The sequence below is a fragment of the Zalophus californianus genome, chromosome 17 (assembly GCF_009762305.2).
Source record: "Zalophus californianus isolate mZalCal1 chromosome 17, mZalCal1.pri.v2, whole genome shotgun sequence".
In the NCBI taxonomy this organism is placed as follows: Eukaryota; Metazoa; Chordata; class Mammalia; order Carnivora; family Otariidae; genus Zalophus; species Zalophus californianus.
In genome coordinates, this window is record NC_045611.1 from 51922786 (window position 1) to 51945151 (window position 22366).

The 22366-nt window shown below is 55.7% G+C and overlaps 1 protein-coding gene across 1 annotated transcript; it reads left to right on the forward strand.

The window, feature by feature from the left end:
• Positions 1-4893: 4893 nt before the first annotated feature.
• Positions 4894-22127, forward strand: EHD2 (EH domain containing 2). The gene is made up of 6 exons (XM_027618111.2): positions 4894-5014; positions 7049-7507; positions 7994-8091; positions 11816-12228; positions 17663-17827; positions 20295-22127. Exons 2-6 carry the CDS (start codon positions 7104-7106, stop codon positions 20844-20846), a joined length of 1632 nt encoding a protein of 543 aa, XP_027473912.1. The 5' UTR covers positions 4894-5014; positions 7049-7103; the 3' UTR covers positions 20847-22127.
• Positions 22128-22366: the final 239 nt, after the last annotated feature.

A 22366-nucleotide genomic window follows, 5' to 3' on the forward strand; every position in this document is an offset into this window, starting at 1 on the left:
GTGCTGGGGAGGAGACCAAAACTGGGGACCAAACTTCATAGACCGCTGCTCCCAGATCCTAGAACCAGCTCGGTGGGTGCGTGTGGCGTCTCCTCTTTCCTGGCTGAGGCATCTGGGGAAAAAATAGTCGCCTGGGCACAGAGCAGGATTGAAACCCTAGACTGACCGCGGCCGAAGTTCATCCCTAACTTCTGGCTGGCCACCTGCTCCATCTGTTTGTTTGTTTTTTTTTTTTCCTTCTTTAATTGTGATAAAATATACATAACATAAAACTGACTGCTTTAACCATTTCTGAGTATGCTGCTCAGTGACGTTCAGTACCTTCCTTCACATCGTGCAAACACCACCATCGGCTCTCCTCTGAACTTGCAGCTCTAACCCCTTACACGCTAACTCCCACTCCTCAAGCCCAGCCCGCCACCTTCTGTCCGGATGGGCCCCACTGCTCGCGGCACCTCCAGAGCGGGCTCATGCAGTATCTGTTCTCTTGCGACGGAATTATTTCACTTGGCATGACGTCTCCAAGATTCATTCATGTTGTAGAATGTGCCAGAATTTCTCCACCCGGTTTTGACAACTGGCGAGGGAGAGGGGTAGGGGGCATTTTTTTTTTTTTTTTTTTTTGGAGGGCTTGTGCCATGGGGAGAGGGCTCCCGAGGCTGTAAGGGCACCGAGAGACTTGTCAGACGGAGACTTCCCGATTCGGAGATCAGCGACACAGCAAGACAAGACGGTAGCCCCAGTAACTGAGAGCTCAAAGCATGTTTAATGCGGCGGCGTCCAGGGCTCCTGGGGGGGCTCAGTCGGTTAAGTGTCTGCCTTTGGCTCAGGTCATGATCTCAGGGTCCTGGAATTGAGCCCCGAGTTGGACTCCCTGATCAGCGGGCAGTCTGTTTCTCCCTCTCCCTCTGCCCCTTCCCCCTGCTCAATCTCTCTCTTTCTCTCTCTCAAATAAATAAAAATCTTATTAAGAATGAAAATAAAATGAGGCAGGGCAGGATGACAAGGGGACCAATTATCCTGAAATCCAGCTATTGGTGTATTTAAAGCCCCCCCACGAATCTGTGACACAGTAATAAGGGCTCTTATATTAAGACACTAATTAGAAAGAGCTAACGGTGGGTCTAATCAGTGGTGAGTAAACAATCACTGGAAATCCCCAAAACAACCACAATGCGGTGAAAACAACCACATTCCCCTTTGTGGCAATAATACAGGTCCCGCTGATGTCACTGTGTTTTGTTAGTTCACGGTTGACAGAAACCGTGAAATCTCAGCGAACGATCCAGATATCATGTTTTTCTCCATGTCCAAGTTCACGGACCCTCTCAAATCTCATCTGAGCACGACGCAGTGGGCTGAGCAGCCCCGGGGGTGCCTCCAAGGGGGAAGGGAGATGCCCCATGTCAAGGTTTCAGAAGAGGACCTGGCTCCTAGCTGTAATAATGTTAGCCACCACTAAGCCCCAAGCCTGTTATTAAATATATATAATATATACACCATTATACATTATATGTGGTCATGTATTATAATTATATAATTATGTATAAAATGTATTATATTCATACACCTCTTTATAGAATACAGTTGACTTTTTTTTTCTCAAGATTTTATTTATTCATTTGACAGATAGAGACATAGCGAGAGGGAGCCTGGGTGGCTCGGTTGGTTAAGCGACTGCCTTCGGCTCAGATCATGATCCTGGAGTCCCGGGATCGAGTCCCGCATCGGGCTCCCTGCTCAGCGGGGAGTCTGCTTCTCCCTCTGACCCTCCCCCCTCTCGTGCTCTCTATCTCTCATTCTCTCTCTCTCAAATAAATAAATAAAACCTTTAAAAAAGAGAGAGAGAGAGACATAGTGAGAGAGAGGGAACACAAGCAGGGGGAGTGGGAGAGGGAGAAGCAGGCTTCCCGCTGAGCAGGGAGCCCGATGCGGGGCTCGATCCCAGGACCCTGGGATCATGACCTGAGCCGAAGGCAGACGCTTAATGACTGAGCCACCCAGGCGTCCCATAGAATACAGTTGACTCTTGAAGAACATGGGGGTTACGGATGCCGACCTCCCAGTCGAAAATCCACGTATAACTCTTGACTCCCCCCAAATTTACCGACTAAGCTATTGTGGACCAGAAGCCTTACCGATAACATAAATAGTCGATTAACACATATTTTGTATATTATATGTATTCTTACAATAAAGTAGCCAGAGAAAAAATGTTAAGAAAATCTTAAGAGGGGCGCCTGGCTGGTTGAGTCAGTACAGCGTGCGACTCTTGATCTCGGGGTCGTGAGCTCGAGCTCCACATTGGGTGGAGAGATTACTTACAGAAATAAATAAATAAAATGTTTCTAAAAAGAGGGCACGTTCTGCATGGAGCACGGGGTGTTATATGCAAACAATGAATCATGGAACACTACATCAAAGACTAATGATGGGCATTAACGTAACATAGAAAAAAAAAAGAAACAGTAAAAAAAAAAGTTCCAGTCCTTCAATTGCTAGCCACTCAAAACCTTTGTTAGTTAGGGTCACGCTAGCAGCTCTAATAAATACTCAAAATATGTAATACTCAAGCCTAAGAAAAGCTTATTTCTAAAAAAAATAAAATCATGAGAAAAAATACATTTACAATAGTGTACTGTATTTCTCGAACAAAATCTACTTATATGTGGACCCATGAACGAATATTGTTCAAGGGTCAACTGTATCTGTCTAGCTGTCTATCAATCGATCTATTCAGCTTTATTGAGATATTTCAGAAGCCATTCGCCCATTTAAAGTGTACAATTCAAGGGCGCCTGGGTGGCTCAGTTGGTTGAGCAACTGCCTTCGGCTCAGGTCATGATCCTGGAGTCCCGGGATCGAGTCCCGCATCGGGCTCCCTGATCAGCGGGGAGTCTGCTTCTCCCTCTGACCCTCCTCCCTCTCGTGCTCTCTATCTCTCATTCTCTCTCTCTCAAATAAATAAATAAAATCTTTAAAAAAATAATAAAAATAAAGTGTACAATTCAGTGGTTCTAGTGTATTTGCAGGGGGTGTGCAACCATCACCACAATCAATTTTAGAACATTTCCACCACCCCCATTATGTACATTTTTTCAAGATTTATTTATTTATTTATTTGACAGAGAGAGAGCGAGAGAGAGCACAAGCAGGGGGAGGGGCAGAGGGAGAGGATAAGCAGAGTCCCCACTGAGCAGAGATTTCCCCCCCCCCAATGCTGGGCTCGATCCCAGGACCCAGGGATCATGACCTGAGCCACGAAGGCAGATGCTTAACCAACTGAGCCACCCAGGTGCCCCCCCCCATTATGTACATTATTGAATTCAGCCAATTAAATATTTAACTGAGTGCCTGCTGGGTGCTAGGCTCTGTTCTAGGCACTGGGGTGACAACAGCAAACAAAACAGACCCAAGCCCCTGCCCACGAGGAGCTGACATTCCTGCAGGGACAGATTAAAAATAAGTCACACTGAAAATAAATACATGAAAATAAAAGTGCAAAAAGAAGTAAAAATAAGGAACCTCTCTCTTCTGGCTGATGGTGCTAAGTGCTAGGAAGGAAAAGGAAGTAGGTACCTGGGTGGTGGGGGGTTGGGGGGAGTCAGGGAAGGACTTACAGAGGAGGTACCATCTGAACAAAGACCCAAAGGAAGTGGTCCTTTGTAGTAAGACAGATGGCGAAACTGAGGCTCAGAGAGACGGAATCGCTTGCCTGAGGTTCTCTTGCAAGCAAGTAGCGGGGCTGGGGTTTGACTTGAGGCTTTGTATGCTCTGACTCCCATGCTGAGAGAAAAAACCCCGCTCCAGACCTGGATTATATGACCTGATGTTTTTTAAGCACCAGTTAGGGGCCAGGTGCAGGGCTAAGCCCTGAACGATCCTTCTGTGCTTTTTGATTTCACTTCTCTGGGACTCATTTATCTCATCTGTAAAATGGGGATAACCATTCTCAGGGACGTTCTAAGAACTCAACGAGCTAATACTCTTAGCTAATAAGCCTGCACATAAGGAGGCGCTCAATAACCGTGAAAGATTAATTCAACAAATATTTACTGAGTCCTTTTGGTGTGTCCGGCGCGGTGCTAGCCTGGGGACACGACAGGAAACCACCCACTTGGAAATCCCTGTCCTCAGAGGGCTTGTGTTCTTGCTAGGGAGACAGTCACTTAAGCAGAGAAATGTAGAATAATCAGAACTGTGGAGAAAAATAAAGCAGTGATAATGGATAGATGGTGGGGGCAGCCTTAAATAAGGAGATCAGGGAGGGCTTCTCTGAGGAGGTGACATTTGAGCAGGCACGAATGAGGGGAGTGGGTGAGCTGTTCTGATCCCTGCGGGGAAAGTGGTTTAGGTGGAGGGAACAGCAAGTGCAAAGGCCCTGAGGTTGGAGGGCTATTGGTGCGCTTGAGGAACAGCAAAGAAGCCAGCGTGGCTGGAGCAGAGTGAGCCAGGGGGAGAGGAAGGGAGGTGAGGGCAAAGGGAACGGGCAGATCCGCGTAGGGCCTTGTGGGCCCCATTGAGGGCTTTGGCTTTTACTTTGAGTTCTCTAGAGAGGAGCCGGGATCGGTTGTGAGAAGAGGAATCTCATGATCTCAGGTAAGTTTTTAAATTATTATTGTTGGTGTTGCTGCTGCTGTTGTTAGTAGCAGGATTAATATGAACACTCCCATGCGAAGAGGAGAGACAGAGATCGGGGAGTGGCCCAGCGTCAGAGGTGGAACGGATTTTGAACAACCGGGATTCGGATTCGAAGCCCGCTCTCACCCATCTCGAGAAGCCGCCCAGCCACTCCCCACCAGGGGGCACCAGAGGCCGGGCTCCCGGTTTGGGGGGCGGGGGGCGCCTGGTCCCGCCCCCCCGCCCCTCCCTTCCCTCCTCCCCGCTCCGGGCCCCACCCGGCTCAGACGGCTCCGGCCCGGACCTCGACCACAGGCCGCTCCGCGGGCGCCTCGGATCCCCGCGGGACCCCTGTCCAGCCCGCCACCCGTGCAGCCGCCTGCGCGCCCCATCGGTGAGTGGTCCCCGACCGCCGCTGTCGCCTCCCAAACCCCGCCCGGCCCGCGGAGCCTAGGAGCGTGATTATTCCCCTGCCGCCCCAAGACTCTCAGTCCCCACCCCCCGCAACGTGTAGCGGTGTCCCCGGGGTCTCCAGCACCCCGCTCCGCGAAACCTCCTTTTCTCCCCCACTCCCTCCAGCTCCTTCCAGCCTGTAAGAGTGCCCCCTGCCCTCCTGGTTTCTTCCCGTCGTGCTCAGTTTCCCCCGCTCCCAACTGGCCTCCCCATCCTCTCGGCCAGAAGAGATCCCCTCCTTGGAGTCTCCCTCTACTGCCCTCCCCCATCTCGGTCCTATTTGGTCCCTCCTGCCACTCGAGAGCTGCTCTCCTTCTTTACCAACCCCACGGCCTGTCCAGCTACCCCTAAAATGTGCCTCGGACCCCTCCCTGCCTGGGACACCGCCCAGGGCCCCCTCCCTCTGCCAAGATCCCAGTTCCCAGTTCCTGCCTCTCCTTTACCTCTCCGTCACTCTTTCCCCTCTACTCCTTTTCCTTTCTATTTATTCATTTTCCTTTAAGCGTCACTGTGATTTTATGGATTTTAACATTTTTGATTTGCAGTTAATTTCGATGCTCAAACTGTCCCATCTTTGGCCAGTGGGAGCTCCTTCAGGCTGGTCCTTGCGTCCCTGTGGCATGCCCCTTCCATCTTTGAGCACCTTCCCACTACCTGATCCAGGCTCACTTGTTCTTCCCCTGCCCCAGCCCTAGAATCAGCCATTTCTCCAAGAAGTCCTGTTGTTGTTGTTGTTGTTGTTGTTGTTGTTGTTGTTTTAATGGAAAATGGTGTTTGGAGACTCCAATCTGACCAAAAGTTGGTTCTGTGAAAAGATCAGTAAAATTGTAAGCATCTACTTAGACTGATCAAGGAAGAAAAAGAAAGAAAGACAAAAGACTGATATCGGGAATGAAAGAGGGGACATCACTACAGGTCCTACAGAGAATGAAAAGATAGTAAGGGAATATAGAGAACACAGTCTGGGTGCTGGGGGTGCTTGCCGCTGCTGGATTGGTCATTCTCTCTTCCTAACTCAGATAAGAACACAGGTTCCGAGGTCAGGTTGCCTGGTGTCCCAGACTGAGCGCTTTCCAACCAAGTGATCTTGGGCAAGTTATTGCTATCTTCCTGAGCCCCCTTTGTGAGTCAGAAACACGGGGATAGTAACAGCCCTACTTTACCATGTTGTTAGGGAGATTAAATGAGTTAGAGCAGCGTCCGGCATGCAGTGATCAGAAATGTTAATATTTTTGTGATCACCTGAGGACCCTCATGACCTGGGTGCACCCAGGCAACTCCTCAGCTTAATTTCTCGCCCTTCCTGTGTCCAGCAACCCCCTTCATGCATTTCACAGCTCGGGGCCTTGGCACACACCACCCTCTCTGCCTGTCTTGCACGGTATCCCTGTTGTGCATGGAGGGGAGCAGTTCAAAAGTCAGCTCAGCCAGTTTGCTGATCCCGTGGTCGGTTCACTATGTCCCCATCTGGTGCCCACAAGTCCACTGCCTGGCATTTCCCAGGCATCACTGGCTGCTTGGTGCCAGGTCTCCTCCTCAATGGGGGCTCTGAATAGGTAGGGGCCTATCTCAGGCCTCTTTCTGGATCCATAATCCTGACACGTGAGGTGATTTCAGTGAAAATACGTGAAAGGATGGGTAGGGGGAGGACGGAAAGAGCAAACGGGTGAAGGAATCCATTTCTTCTACGCAGCTTCTGCATCCTTCCCTTTGTCCATCATCCCTTGGCCTCCCCCCATCAGTCCGGCTTCTTCAATCACCCCACCGTTAATCTCCTTCTCTTCCTCCAGCTGGAGTAATCACCTTCTTCCTCCATGAACCATCACCTCCTGCCCTGCCGTGCTCTCTGCCGCTCCCCCTCTCCCCATTCTCCCACCCCCCCACCGCCCATTCCACCTTCTGGCTCCCTTTCTCCTCCTCCTCCTCCTCCTGCGCCAGGCAGGCCCCCATCAACGCCCTGTCCCCCCCCTTGCAGGCAGCTCCCCCCTGCCCCTCTCCCTCGGCGAGACCAGCGGCAGCGTGCAGCCACCATGTTCAGCTGGCTGAAGCGGGGCGGCGCGCGGGGCCAGCAGCCTGAGGCCATCCGCACTGTGACCTCGTCCCTCAAGGAGCTCTACCGCACCAAGCTGCTGCCTCTCGAGGAGCACTACCGATTCGGCGCCTTCCACTCGCCGGCCCTGGAGGATGCCGATTTCGACGGCAAGCCCATGGTCCTGGTGGCTGGCCAGTACAGCACGGGCAAGACCAGCTTCATCCAGTACCTGCTGGAGCAGGAGGTGCCAGGCTCCCGCGTGGGGCCTGAGCCCACCACCGACTGCTTCGTGGCTGTCATGCACGGGGACACCGAGGGCACTGTGCCGGGCAACGCCCTTGTGGTTGACCCTGACAAGCCCTTCCGCAAGCTCAACCCTTTCGGGAACACCTTCCTCAACAGGTGTTGCAGCTTGGGAGGCAGGGGTGCATCTCCCCATCCCTGGCCCCCACGCTCGCCTGTGTTTCTTTCTTTCCCGCTCCAATTCCCTCCTCTCTTCCTGCTCCTCCCCCTTCCCGCCTCCTCATGGGGAGCAGGGAAGCCAGTGCAGGGCCAGCCTGCCTGGGTCCACCTCCGCTCTACCTGGGCGGCCTTGGGCAAGTGACTTAACCCCTCGGTGCCTCTCTTGTCTGCATCTGGAAAATGGGGATAACCATAGTCCCCACTCGCATGTAAAGTGCTTAGCACAGCATGTGGCACAAAGTATGTGCTCAGTAAGCATCAGCTCTCAGGTGTTTTTTAGTAGCTCTCATTCTCTGTCCTCATCTTTCGAGATTCTTCCCTGCTCTGTACCTGAGTCACCTTCTGTGCGGTCCCAATTTTCCCTTCTTATGGGTCCTCTCCTCCTGCCTCTCCCTGTGTTGACCCCTGACTTTCCTTCTGCCTCAGGTTCATGTGCGCCCAGCTCCCCAATCAGGTCCTGGAGAGCATCAGTATCATTGACACTCCGGGCATCCTGTCAGGCGCCAAGCAGAGAGTGAGCCGGGGTGAGTGGGGCCCCGAGTCCTGGGTCTGAGGGAGGAGGCAGCTGGGTCTCTGCTGAGACTCGGGCCTGTGTCAGCTGGCCCCGAGCTGGCTGGTGGCAGAAGGGAGCCAGTTGGAAGGCTGTGGTTCCTCCATGTCTGTGCACGTAGAAGGGGCAGGGGAGGCGTGTGCCTGAACACGTGTGAGCAGGCTGCTCCTCCGTGCCTGGGCTGGTCCGGAGGATGGGGAGGGAGAGATCAAGAGAGACAGAGGGAGACCCGCGAAGTCAGAGACAGATCCCGAGTGCGGGCAGCCTTACAGAGACACAGGAGACCCAGAGAGGAGGGAGGCCCTGGGCCCTGGGCATGCTCCTGGCTCCACCTCTGGGCCGCAGATGGGGCTGAGCAGGGGTTGGGAGGGGGAATCTGGGCGTGGGCCAAGGCCGGGCCTGGAATTTATAAACAGCTGTGCAGGGGGAGCGGCGGGGGGTGAATTCCAGCGGGGCCTCCGGGCGAGCCGGCCCCCACCTCTGCCCAGCCCGTTCTGCATCTGCGCCCCACCCCCCAGTCACCCCGCAGTGTCTGTCCCGCGCCAGCTCGGCGGCCTCCGAGGCCCGGAACTGGGGCAAAGGAGGCTGCACTGTCGGGCAGAGGGGACGGGACGCTGGGCCGCCGGGCAGGGCGGGAGCGCGGAGGGTGACGGTGTCCCTGGCTGCTACCCAGCGGGCGCGTGTCCCCCTGGGAGACAGGCAGGGGGCAGCTGCAGAAGCGATCGGAGGGCGAGCGGCCAGCCCGAGGGCGGGGGGCGGGCCGGGAGTCCCTGGGGCGCCGCCCCTGGGGCTGGGCCTGGGAGAGTGGGCGGGGAGAACGGGAGGGGAGAGCGGGAGGGGTGCTCGCTGGGGGCCCGAGGTTGTGGGGAGGAGGAGAGAGTAGAGAACGGGGTCTCCCTCCCTGGCAGCTTGGGTAGAGGAAGAGGAGGCGAGTCCGTCGGTCTGTCTGTGGATGTGTGTGTGTGTGTGTGCGCGCGCGCGCGCAGGGGTGTGTCTGGGAGTGCGCGGAGCCCGCGGCTATGACTGTGTCCGGATGTGTACGCACGTGTGCGTGCATTGGCGGGATGGGTGGCTGGCTGCCCTTGCGAATCAAATCTGTGCCCACACTTTTGTGTGATTGTAGCATATGGGAGCCTCTGGTGGGGTTCAAATCTGGGCTCTGCTCTTGTTAAACCATGGGCTTTGGGGGAGCCACTCATCTCTCCCTGTCTCGCTCTCCTCAGCTGTAAAAGGGGAATAATGATAGCATCAGCCTCGTAGGTTGCACGGAGGGTTCACATTAAATGTCAAACCTGCAAAGCACTTCGGGGTGCAACACACAGTAGGCGCTGTGGATGTGCGGGCAACTCTGTTCCCGGTGAGTGTCGTAGCTCTGGGCCCGGGTACTCTCTGCCACGTCTCCACGTCTCTCGTTCCCACCCTGACTCAACCTCACTGCCTTCCTCCCGCCCCACAGGAGACACACTTTCCAAATCCTGGCCCGTGTGTGTGTGTGTGTGTGTGTGTGTGTGTGTGTGTGTGTGTGCATTTAGACATTGGGGAGGGAAGGAGCCCCCGCTGCCATCCTTCCTCCCCCCGAGCAATGCCCCCCCCCCCCCGTCCAGTCCCCAGGGACCACAAGGAGCCTGCTCCCCCCTTGGCAGGATGCGCCCAGCACCCGCTCTTCAGTGGAGCATAGAGACCCATGCAGGCTCCTGCTCCGCACCTCCCACCCGCATGTCTTGAGTCAATCCCTCAACCTGCCCGTGCCTCAGTTTCCTCATCTGGAAAATGAGGATCACAAAAGCGCCTGTCTCCCGAGGGTGTTTTGAAGATTCAACTAGATGATTCAGGGAGAGCAAGCAGTGATGGCAGGTGAGTCAGCGGTGGCTCCCTGTTCTGCCAGGTAACGCCTTGTCTCCCAGGTCACCACCGTGTCCCCTGTTCCGAGAAGCCCTCCTTGACCACCCCCCCCAGGCTGGGTCAGGTGCTCCCGCTGGGCTCCTAAAGCTCTCTGGGCTCCCCCACCCTGGCCTGACCACTCTGGGGATGGGTTTGTGTCCTCAGTGGACTGTGATCCGGATGAGAACAGGACAGGGATGGCTCTGGGGACAGTTCCCGAAGGAGGTCCCCACTGTGTCCCGCATGTATAACAACTGATAACTGTTGAGCACTTACCGTGTTCCCAGATTGTGTTTGCTTGTTTTAACGGTTTATTTTTATTTACAATTTTATTTATTTATTTTTTTAGAGAGAGAGAGAGCAGGGGGAGGGGGCAGACAGGGAGGGAGTGAGAATCTCAAGGAGACTCCACCCTGAGCTCAGAGCCCGATGCAGGGCTCGATCCCACGACCCTGAGATCACGACCCGGGAAATCAAGAGTCAGGCGCTTAACCCACCGAGCCACCCAGGCCGCCCCTGTTTTAACTGTTTGATTGAGGTACAATTGACATGCCTAAAGCTCACCCATTTTATTTATTTATTTATTTTTAAAAGATTTTATTTATTTATTTATTTGAGAGAGAGAATGAGAGAGAGAGAGAGAGAGAGAGCACATGAGAGGAGGGAGGGTCAGAGGGAGAAGCAGACTCCCCGCTGAGCAGGGAGCCCGATGCGGGGACTCGATCCCGGGACTCCAGGATCATGACCTGAGCCGAAGGCAGTCGCCCAACCAACTGAGCCACCCAGGCGCCCTAAAGCTCACCCATTTTAAACAGGCACTGTTTTAAGCTCTTTATAGATAGGCTCTTATTGTATGTTATATACTAGCTCATTTATATTCTTTTAATCTCCGCAACAGCCCTCCAAGTCACATTCTATTAGGACCTCCATTTTACAGAAGAAGAAACAAGTTCAGAGAGGTTTCCTACTTGCTTAAGGCCACACAGCTGGGGGGTGGGGTGGGGCAGAGGTGGGATTCAAACCCAGGACTGCCTGACCGCCGAGTCAGGGCGTCCCAACCCCTCCTCCCTACTCTCCTAAGCATCACTTGCTGCATGCACGAGTGAGCAGCAAAAGCAAAGGGTGTGAACGAATGAGTGAACGAGGAAGGAATGAATGAATGAAGCCCGTTGTTGAGACAGGTACTCCATGAAGGCCAGGACTTGTCTCTGTGCCCTCTGCGGTATCTCTGGGTGCCCAGGATAGGGCCTGGCACACAGAAGACTCTCTGTAAATATTGTTAAATAAATTCAAAATATTTACCATCTGCTCTGACGAGAGCAGAGCCCGAGCCAGCATGGACTCTTCAGTTGCTGGATTGTGGGGAGCTCCAGAAGTCCTAGGGAGCGGCTGGGGTGATGGAGGCACTTGGGAGACCCGGGGGGGGGGGTTCATAGAGGCACAGAGAGTCTGTTAAAAAAACACTTCAGTATTTTAACAACCTGTACATCCGGACCCGTGCTCGCTACTAATATCTGCCTAAGGAATGAATGAAAAGGGGGCGGGCGATAGCCCTCTAGCCAGGTGGCCTGAGGGCCTGGGGCCAGAGTGATGAGGTAATTCTGGGGCCTGGGGGGACGGGGGCAGAGCCATGGGATACTCTTGGGCCCTTGGCTATTTTGCCCAGAGAAGGGTTTCGGAAAGTTAACAACCTGAACGTCTGTACGGTCTGCTATCCCTCCAAGGGAATGGATGCTTGCGAAAGACTGGAGGGCGGGGTGGGGTGGGGGGTGGGGCTGACCTCTGCCCTTCGTGCCGCCTCCACTGCGTCCCCCCAGGCTACGACTTCCCGGCCGTGCTGCGCTGGTTCGCGGAGCGCGTGGACCTCATCATCCTGCTCTTCGACGCGCACAAGCTGGAGATCTCCGACGAGTTCTCCGAGGCCATCGGCGCCCTGCGGGGCCATGAGGACAAGATCCGCGTGGTGCTCAACAAGGCGGACATGGTTGAGACCCAGCAGCTGATGCGCGTCTACGGGGCGCTCATGTGGGCGCTGGGCAAGGTGGTGGGCACGCCCGAGGTGCTGCGCGTCTACATCGGCTCCTTCTGGTCCCAGCCCCTCCTGGTGCCCGACAACCGGCGCCTCTTCGAGCTGGAGGAGCAGGACCTCTTCCGCGACATCCAGGGCCTGCCCCGCCACGCCGCCCTGCGCAAGCTCAACGACCTAGTGAAGAGGGCCCGGCTGGTGCGGGTGAGCAGCGCGGGAGGGCGGGGGGTGGGGGTGGGGGTGGGGCGGGGCGGGGGCGGGGCTGGAGCGCGGAGGCGGGGGCTGCCCTTTGCCCTGCCTCCCGCCCGGTCTCCCTGGCTTAGGGGCTCTCCGATGACTTAGTTCACCAGTCTAAGAGAGTCCTCCAGGGTGGGTCGTTCCGGCGCAAGGTGGAGTGGGGGAAGCCGAATGGCATGGGGAGTTATCCCCCTGCTGCTGCGCATCTATCATTCTGTTTCCGCATCTCCCTGTCTCTTCTGTGTCCTGTCATCCACGTCCCACCACCAGTCACATTGTATCATGGCCCACCTCTGCGCACAAGCCACCCGGGGCTGCGGTGAGGTCCACAGCCATCCCATTCCCCCTCCCCCTCCCCCTCCCCCTCCCCCTCCATGCCGCTTTTTCTCGCCGTCCTGCTCTTCCACTCCCTTCCCATCATCCATTGCACTTCGCGCTGGCCTCCTCGCTCCTACCTCAGGGCCTTTGCACTTACTGTTCCCTCTTCCTGGAACAGCCCCCCCCCCCCCCCCCCCCCCGCCTCTCTCTCACTTGGCTCGCTCCCCACCTCCTTCACCTCCTCTTTGCTCCACATGCTCCGGAAGGCTTCCCTGTCTGCCCTCCCTCCTTATGACTATAACTCCCTCCCCGCTCCTGTCATGTGAGTCTTGCTTTATCCTTGTTGTAGTTTCCTTCATAGCATTCATTGCTGCCTGGCCGGACATCATCCATTCATTGGGTTTCTGGGTTTACTACCTGTCTCCACTCACATGTAAGCTTCACAGAATCAGAGACGTCTGAATTTGTTCGCTGCTGTATCCCCAGAACCTGGAACAGAGTTGGTGCTCCGTATATATTTATGGAACGAATGCCGTTGAACCAACAGTCTCGTTCGACACAGTCTCCCCTGTCCCCAGCCCTGTGTTGGGTGGTATTGAGGACACAGCAGTGACCAAGGCAGTTCAGGGGAGGAGACAGACCCATCCCCAGACAGTGATGACCCAGCATGGTCAGGGCCGGTCCTGGGGAGCCGGGGGGTGGGGATTGGGGCAGCAGACTTCTTGGAGGAGAGGGCATCAGAGCTGCAAATGGGAGGAAAAGGAGGGTGAGGAGGGGAAGGAATTCTCGACCGTGGGACCAGCAAGTGCATGGACCGGAGATGAGAACGTGGCCCGTTTCAAGGAAGAGAGGGAAAATGTCAGTGTTGAACCCAGTGTAGACAGTGCAAATAACTGAATCTGAGGCTGGTGAGGTGGGAGTCACACCACCCAGGGCTGTGACCTGGAACCTGCGCTTTGTCCTGAGGGTACTGGGGAGCCATGCAAGGGTTCAGAGCAGAGGAGGGACAGGGTCCTACTCAGGCTGCCTTTTGGTGGGTGCTTTCAAGGGCTGTTAAACTGGGGCCAGAGACCATGGAGGAGGCTGGGGACGGAGGAACAAGGAGGAGCCTGGATCCCAACAGGGCCTTGGGAGGGGGAGGGGAGCACTGGTCTGAGAGCGATTTTGGAGGCCAAATGGAACATTCATAGGGGAGGCTGCCAGGGTGGAGGTGGGGCAGGAAGCTGGGCAGGCAGGGAGGCCTAGAAGGTTATGGGGGGTGGAGGAGCCTGAGGTGTTGGTTTAAGGAGCAGCAAAGAGGGGGTGAGTCAGGGACCCCACCCCCACCCCAGGAATCCTCCTTGGGAGGGAGCGGCCCAGCAGGGACGGCTCTGAGGCTCTGGAGGCTCAGAGCCTTGGAGTCCACCTTTCCCCCCTCCCCCACCCGGGCTCTGGACCGTCTCTGTGTCTCTGTCTCTCTCTCTCTGTGTTTCTCCTCATTTCTACCTCTTTCACAGCGTCCCTCTCTCTCCCTCTTACTCGTTCGTTCTCTCTTGGGGCTCTTCCCCTCTTCCCCTCCCCTTCCCTCATTCTCTGTCCCTCTCTCCTTTCTCTCTCTCCTTCTATCTCCCCGCCTGTCTTTCTATCTCTCCCCCTCTGTCTTCCTCCGTGTCTCTCTCAGCGCCGCCCCCCTCCGGTTCGCCCTCGTCCCCCACGGAACCCCGGCCCCTCGGGGACGCAGACAGCGGCGGGGGCTGGGGCCCAGGGCCGTGGGACAGAGGCGCGGGGTCGGGCCGGACACCTGGTGCCCCCGCCGGGCAGGAGGCGGCTCCGGAAACCCGGACAAACCCCGGAGTCCGGGCCCCGCGCCCCGGCCCAGCCCGCCCTCCCACCTTATCTCTTCCTGGCACCTTCCCCCGCTTCCTCTCTGGAAAAGCCATCAGCGCCCTCCCGCCTTCCCTCTTCTGGGTCCCCGAGGAGCCACTTTAGGCCCCGCCCCTGCGCCCCCATTGGCCCGCGCTCGCAGGTCCCGCCCACCAGCCTGGCCACGCCTCTGCCCCGCTAACCCCTCACACCTATCGACCGACCATTCCTTCCCCTCCCTCCCTCGGATCCATCTGTGGCTCCCCAGTGCCCCGCACCCAGGGTCCAACTGTGACCGAGCTTCCCTGCCCCTCCCCTGCTCCGTGTCACCCACTCATTCCCCACGTGTGATTCCGCCACCACACTTGGTCTGGCCATCAAACAACAGTCCACACCATTTACCTCCCCACACTCTCTCCCCCAAAGTACAGGGCCTTTCTGGACTCTGGGTAACTACCCCTCGGTGTCTCGGTTTCCCTGTCTGTACGATATAGGGTGTGGATGAGTCACCTGGCTCCGTCCTTTGGTTGAAGTGGTATCGGCGAGAAGGGGCGATTTCACTGTGTTGAGATATTTGAGGCCAAGATCTTGAGAGAGTCTGATACTAAAGAGGCCAAGGTGCCCTAGGTCTTCTTACCGAGTTTCTCTGAGGCGGCTCAGTGACATTCATTCAACAAACAGTTACTGAGCACCTACAACGTGCTTCCGCACTGTTTGGGGCCCTGGAGATACAGCAGGGAACAAACGAGTTGAGGTTGTTTTTTTTCTTGTAGAATTACTTTTCACTGGGGAAGTGGATATTAAACAAATGAATCTATAATATCATACAGTATTGTATGTGATAAGGATCAGGAAGGAAAATGAAGCAGGAAAGGAGATTGGCGAGGGACTGTTTTAAGGAGGTCAGGGAGGGTCTCCCAGCAGAGACCTGAAGGAGGGAGAGTGGAGGTCTGGGGGAGACCCTACCAGGAGGAGGGAACAGTAAGTGCAAAGGCCCTGAGGCAGGAACAGGCCCGCACAAGGAGCCCAGGGCGGCTGGAGGAGGCAGAGTGGTGGAGTTGGGGGGACGTAAAGATTCAGAACCAGCCAGGGACCGCCAAAATTTTTAGCATTCTAAACCTATGATTCATTAAGAGAACTTTCAAACAAGTGTTTTCCATCGAACCTTTAAGACCGTCTCACGGTAAAGCATGTAAGCTCGGTTAAACATGTTCCCTCCCAGCCCTGATCCTCCCCCCAACCCCCCACCAGCTCGCAGGGCCTCTTCCCTGGAGGCAGCCCCCATGAGGAGTTTCTTGTGTCTTTATCCAGATATAGTCTATTTTTATTTAAGCACATGCAGTTAATCACTGAGCTTCCAGTTCAAAAATGCAAATGTTCATGATTCTGCCCTCCTTGTTTGTTTTTTGATAACTCTGGAGATTGGGGCTCAAAGGTTCCCAAGTTCATTGCTTCCCTCCGCAAGTATTTCTTGAGTGCTTTCTGTGCATACCGTGCCGGTGCAGAGGGACAGAGGGAACAGATAAGGTCCCAGCCCTCCTGGAGCTCACATTCTGATGGAAGGAGGCAGAATAAGTAAACCACCAGGTAAACAAAATAAGGATGGGTTGCAATAAACATTTTGGGGGCCAGGGAAGTGACGGTAGAAAATAATTAGATGGTGGTGGTTGGGGCACCTGCTTCTCATAGGATGGCCTCCGTGAGGAGGTGACATCAAAAGGAAGCTGAGAGAGCCAGCTTGGGGAGATCAGAGCAGGGCTGCAGGCAGAGAGTGGCATGTGCAAAGGCCCTGTGGTAAGAAAAATATTAGCATGCTGGGACAAGGATGGCAGGTGAGGAAGCTGGCAGGGAGGCAGGGCAGGGGGGATGCGGGATGAAACACCAGGAGCCAGACTCTGGAGAAACTTCCAGTCACAGGAGCTCACGACACTCTTGAAAATGATTGAGCGCCCCAAAGAGTGTGTAGGTGCATGGGTTGAATCTGTCTACATTGGCCATACCAGAAGTTAAAACTGAGAAAATGTTTCATATTTATCTAGTAATATTGCTTAACCAACAATAACCATTTAACTATTAATAAGTAGCAATTTATTGATGATAAATGTTATCGATGAGTTATGAGAGTTCAATTTATGTTAATTAATATGGATAATAGATATTATAAGATCAGTTTTTAAATAACCATAAGCCCAGGACTTGGTAACCTAAGTCCCATACGTTTTATGAAAATTCTCTCCAAACAACAACAACAACAAAATTCCAGAGGACAGTGGCCTGGTTTTACATTTTTGCAAATCTCTTTAATGTCTGGCTTCGAAGGAGACCTCTGGATTTTGCACATCTGTTCCTGCACTCAGTTACGGTTATCATGCATCCTGTTGCCTTTAAAAACTCCACTGTCCCCTGGGGGGGAAACGGGAGCACAAAAGACAAATAGCACCTTAATGTTGTTATTAAAATAGCTCTGACTATGTGAACCCCTGAAAGAGGCTGGGGTGGGTGGGGGGCAATCCCTGGGGTTCCCCAGACCACACTTTGAGAATTGCTGCTGTAGGGACTTGTCAGCTATGGTCGGAATTTTGTACTTGGATAAGAAGCAAATCGAAACTTTGGAGCAGTGTCTCATGATCTGGTGTTTGTTCCTAAAAAACAAAAAGACCTCTCCAGCCGCTGCCTGGAGAAGGCATTGTAGGGGCAAGAGAGGCCAGAAGACCAGTGGGGTGCCTGCTGTGTCTCCCCAGGCAGGTGTGGGGAGGTGGGGGTGGTGGCCCCCCTGAGATGCAAAGCAGTGAAAACAGAGCGGACAGATGTAGGAGGCAAAGGGCAAAGGGCTCGCTGGTGGCTGGCTGCGGCTGGTGAGGAGTCAGAAGCATCAAAGCAGGAAAGGTTTCAGGGAAGTCTGGCCTCAACTGGGGAGGGAGCAGGTGGGATTGCCCTTTGTTCCCGCGACGGGCACAGCTGAGGGTGACACAGCTCTGGGGGCCGGGCCCAGATTCCGCTGGGCATCAGACGAGCTGTCCAGGAATGTGGACAAGGCAATCCAGAGACAGGCTCGGGCCGGTATGCAGATTGGGGGGAGGTCTTCTGCCCTCGGCTGCTGGCTGCCGCAGCAGCAACTCACCTGTAAGGGTCGGGATGCACATTCTCAGGCCCCCCTCTGGGCCACGCGAATCAGGAGCTGTAGGTGTGGGGGCCCCGGGTGATGGTGCTGCAGGCTCAGGTGAGCGCTCTCCTCCTGCAGGTTCACGCGTACATCATCAGCTACCTGAAGAAGGAGATGCCCTCCGTATTTGGGAAGGAGAACAAGAAGAAGCAGCTGATCCTCAAGTTGCCCGTCATCTTTGCCAAGATCCAGCTAGAGCATCACATATCTCCCGGTGACTTCCCGGACTGCCAGAAGATGCAGGTGGGAGGTCGCCCGGGAGGGAGGCGGAAGGGGTCAGCTTCTGTGGGCTTTCGGGTGGGCCCTCAAAAATGGGAGGGATGGAGGGCAGGTTCTGGAAAGCACCTCCTGCAAATGGTTCCATAAGAGCATGGTTTTGTGCGTTAGGACAAGGGAATGAAGAGAAAACCCCAAGGAACCGTGGCTTCATTAGGACGGAAGTTTGTTTTTCTCCATAAAATCCTAGAAGGTGCTCCAGGGCTGGTTTGGTGCTTTACAGAGCTAGGGACCAAGTCCGCCTCTGTCTCAGTTCTCCTCCATGCCCCGCCTCCAGTTCCAAGATCCCCGCGTGGTACAGAATGGCTGCCAAAACTCCAGCCATTTTGTCTGCATTCCAGCCAGCAAGAAGGGATGAGGGAGACGGGAGGGAAAGCTACCTGTACAGTCTCTGTCTTTAAGGACATTTTCTAGAACAGTGCTGTCCAATAGTACTTTCTACCATGATGGAAATGTTCTGTGCTCTGCCTTGCAATATGGTAGCTGCTAGCCCCATTAAAACTGACATTTTAGATTTTATTTAATTTTAGCTATTTTAAATTTAAATAACCACACGTAGCTCCCGTATTGGAAAGGACAATTCTAGAGTTGTGTCCGCAAGGTACACTGACATCCGCTTGGCCAGAAGGTAGCCACATGGCCAAGGCTGGCTGTAAGCTGGAAAGTGTAGTCTTCCTTCTAGGTGGCCAGGTGTCCAGGTAATGTTCAGGGATTCCGGTGCTGAGGATGAAGGAACAAATGGGAACGGGGGGACCCCTTGCATGTCCAGGTCTAGGATTAACCAGTGTTGGGGAGAGCACTGGGTGTGGGTGCAGTGGCAGGGGGTGAATGAAGAGCTGCTGGAGCTACTGGAGGCGGGCGGGGCAGGAGGGACCAAACAAACATGGGGACAGAGGTCCAGGCTCAGGCGTGGAGGAGGCGGGGACTAGCCCCCCCCAGCCCGGGGTTGAGCCTCTGTTTTGAGACTACATTAGGCTGATACTCCAAGCCTGTGACCTTTGGGTCTGAGATGGTTTCTAACCCAAGACTCTGAGGAATTCTGGCAGAGTGCATTTCCCTTCGGCCACTTACTAGCTCTGTGAGTCTGGACAAGTCACCTTGCCCGAGCCTCAGTTTCTTCAACTGGGAAATGGGCATTGTCATAGTACATATTGCTGTGGGTGCTGAATCCGCCAGTGCTTGCAGCCCCCTAAGATCAGTGTGTGGCACAGAGTTGGGGCTAGGTCAAGGTTCTCAACCTCAGCGCTACTGACATTTGGGGTCCGAGTGTTCGTGGTCAGGGGTGTCCTGTGCATTGCGGGATGTTTGCATCCTCCTGACCTCTAGGTGCCTGTAGCACACTCCTCCCCCAGCTGGTGACAATCAAAAATGGCTACATCTTGCCAAGTGTCCACTGGGGAAGGACAACATCTCCCGTGGCTGAGAACCACTGGGCTAGATAAACAGCAGCTGGTAAGATTACACTGACAGTTCTGGAACGCTTTATCCAGATGACTTCATTAGCCTTTCCCATCCCCCCAAGAGGGGAGCACTAATGTTATTGATCCGTTGTACACGTGTGGAAATTGAGGCCCAGAGAGGTGAAGTCACTTGCTTGAGGGCACACAGCTCCTAAGTGGCAGAACTGGGCTGGGACCTGGGCAGGCTGGCCCTGGAGTCCAGACACCCCCCCGCCAACCCCTTTATATCCAGATCAGCGGGCCTCTCTGCCTCGGCTCTGGAAATCAGTGTGGGTCCATGAACCAGATCGGTCTTTGCTGTGAGTCTCCTGGTGCAGGTGACTCAGAGCGGCCGCAGGGGAGAAGCAGCGTGACCACAAATCCAGCCCCACAGCTGCTCTAGCACAGGATGACTTCTGGGGGGGGGAGGGGGGCAGGGGGAGGGAGGGTTGTCCCAGGAGCTCCTAAGAATCTGGCCATCCCCAACCTAACCTCCAAATTTGGCAGCAAGCCACTCACCCGTTTCTGTGAAGTGGGGTGACAGAGCTAATGGAGCAGCAGGAATGGAATTTTCTCGATTTGCACAACGGGGTGGTGGTGGGGTGCTGGCCAGCTGCAGCTGGGGTGCCCCAGAGGCTGGGCAGACCCAGGGCTGTGCTGGGTAAGGCTGGGGCCACTGTCGGAATACTGAAATCCTCTGCCGGCTGGTACACAGCTACTGCTCTAAGTCCTCACAGGGCCACGTACATCCCTACCGTCAGTGATCCTGGGGGCACGCCTGGGGCAGGGCGAGGGCCCCTGGGACCCCGCTGTCCTAGTCTCTTCTGCGTGGTGGGTGCCCGAGTGAAATGGGTTGCACAGGTACGCACCTCTCAGCCGAGACCTGCTACCAAGTGAGCTGCCCAAGGGTCCCACTGCCCCCATGGGCTGGGGGGCCCTGAGGACGGTGCCCCCTGACTTCCCAGCGCTCCCCTCTCCACCTCACCCCACAACAGGAGCTGCTGATGGCTCACGACTTCACCAAATTCCACTCGCTGAAGCCAAAGCTGCTGGAGGCCCTGGACGAGATGCTGACCCACGACATCGCCAAGCTCATGCCCCTCCTGCGGCAGGAAGAGCTGGAGAGCACCGAGGTGGGCGTGCAGGGCGGCGCTTTCGAGGGCACCCACATGGGCCCGTTCGTGGAGCGGGGGCCCGATGAGGCCCTGGAGGACGGCGAGGAGGGCTCGGACGACGAGGCCGAGTGGGTGGTGACCAAGGACAAGTCCAAGTACGACGAGATCTTCTACAACCTGGCGCCCGCCGATGGCAAGCTGAGCGGCACCAAGGCCAAGACCTGGATGGTGGGCACCAAGCTCCCCAACTCGGTGCTGGGGCGCATCTGGAAGCTGAGTGACGTCGACCGGGACGGCATGCTGGATGACGAGGAGTTCGCCCTGGCCAGCCACCTCATCGAGGCCAAGCTCGAGGGCCACGGGCTGCCCACCAACCTGCCCCGCCGCCTGGTGCCGCCCTCCAAGCGGCGCCACAAGGGCTCTGCAGAGTGAGCCAGCCACTGCCTGCCGGCCCTCCCTCCCTCTTGCCCTGCTGTGGCTCCCCAGCACCAGCTGGCTGCACGCACACCCCCGCCCCAGCCTGCACGCACGCTGCCTGCCCACCTTCTCAGCTGTAAGGATGGGGGTCTCTCTACTCCCCTCTGCCAGACAGTGGGGACCAGGGGAGGGGCAAGGCTTCTCTGCCTGGCCTTGCATCTCTACCCTCACGTACACTTAGGCACATCCCGTTGACATTAACACACACACGCACAGAGCCATCGATTCAGTCATCGTTCGTTCAAGTATTTATTGAGCACGTACTATGTTTGGATGTGCAGGGCTTGTTCTGGGCACTGGGGAGTACCCCAGAGAGCAAAACAGACACGTGTATCTGCCCTCAGGGGGCTGATACCCACGCAGTCACACAAACACACACAGACACAGGCCCTAACCAGCCCGATCCCCAATTCTGGGCAGGACCCCTCGCCTCTCCCCATAGTCCAGTGGCCCCTTGTTTGAAATAACAAACACAAAGGCCCCCTTCCCCACTTCTTGCCCATCCGGGCAAGGACCGCCCCTCCCCCCAAACTCCATCCTGTTCTCAGGCCTTGGGACCACTGGGGGCTCAGAGGGGAGACACAACCTCCTACTTCGTCGGAGGGACCCCTCTTCAGCCCCTCCGCCCAGTTCTGGTTGCACCCCTTTCTGTACTAAGAATTCTTAGCAGACAGAAAAGCCCCTTCGATCCTTGCTTCGCCCAGACTCTGCCCACTTTGAGGTATTTTTGGCCTCGGCCCACAGGGCCCTGGTTTGAAAACCCAGCCTGGCTGCCCCCGCCCCAGGCTCCCCACAGCTGGTGGCCTGAATTGTAGACTGCGGGAGCACAGCCTTTCTGCCATCAGCCCATATTTAAGTAGAGCCCCCACCAGATATAAAGGCGCCAGGGCTTTATTTTAGTCCCCCTTTCAGGGATGCGTGGCGGGGGGGCTCTTGGTGCTACAGCTCTCCCTTCTCCTCCCTAAAGGGACCCCTCACGTCCCGCCCTCCACCCATCCGTGCCTTCACCACTTATTAGTGCTTGACCCTGGTGGGGGACCCCATGGAAAAGATGGGGAAGGGCGACATAGGTGGGGACGACGCCCCCCCCCCACGATGCTCGCGGGGATTTCCACACCCACCATCACCCCCCCACCGCCATGCCTAGGAGGGGCCTGTGAACCGAACAGCGAACGTTCCCACAGAGCAAATAAAGCCAAGGCTTCTAGCCACGTGGAAGTCAGGCCGTCTTGGGATGGGTTGGGGGGGGGGTTGGGGATGGCTCTCCCCGGACTCCGGGGGAAAAAGAGCCCTGGGCAGAGCTTGAGGTTGGGGGGGGTCCCCTCCAAGGTCCCAGGGGCGGGGGGTGGAGGCCATGACTCAATGCAGCAGAGCCTGATGACTCAGGCCTGGGCTGGGGGCCAGACCGACATATTTTCCGAAGAAAAGTTACTCAGGGGCCCTCCCTCCGGGACATCCCTCCCTCCCACCTCCCG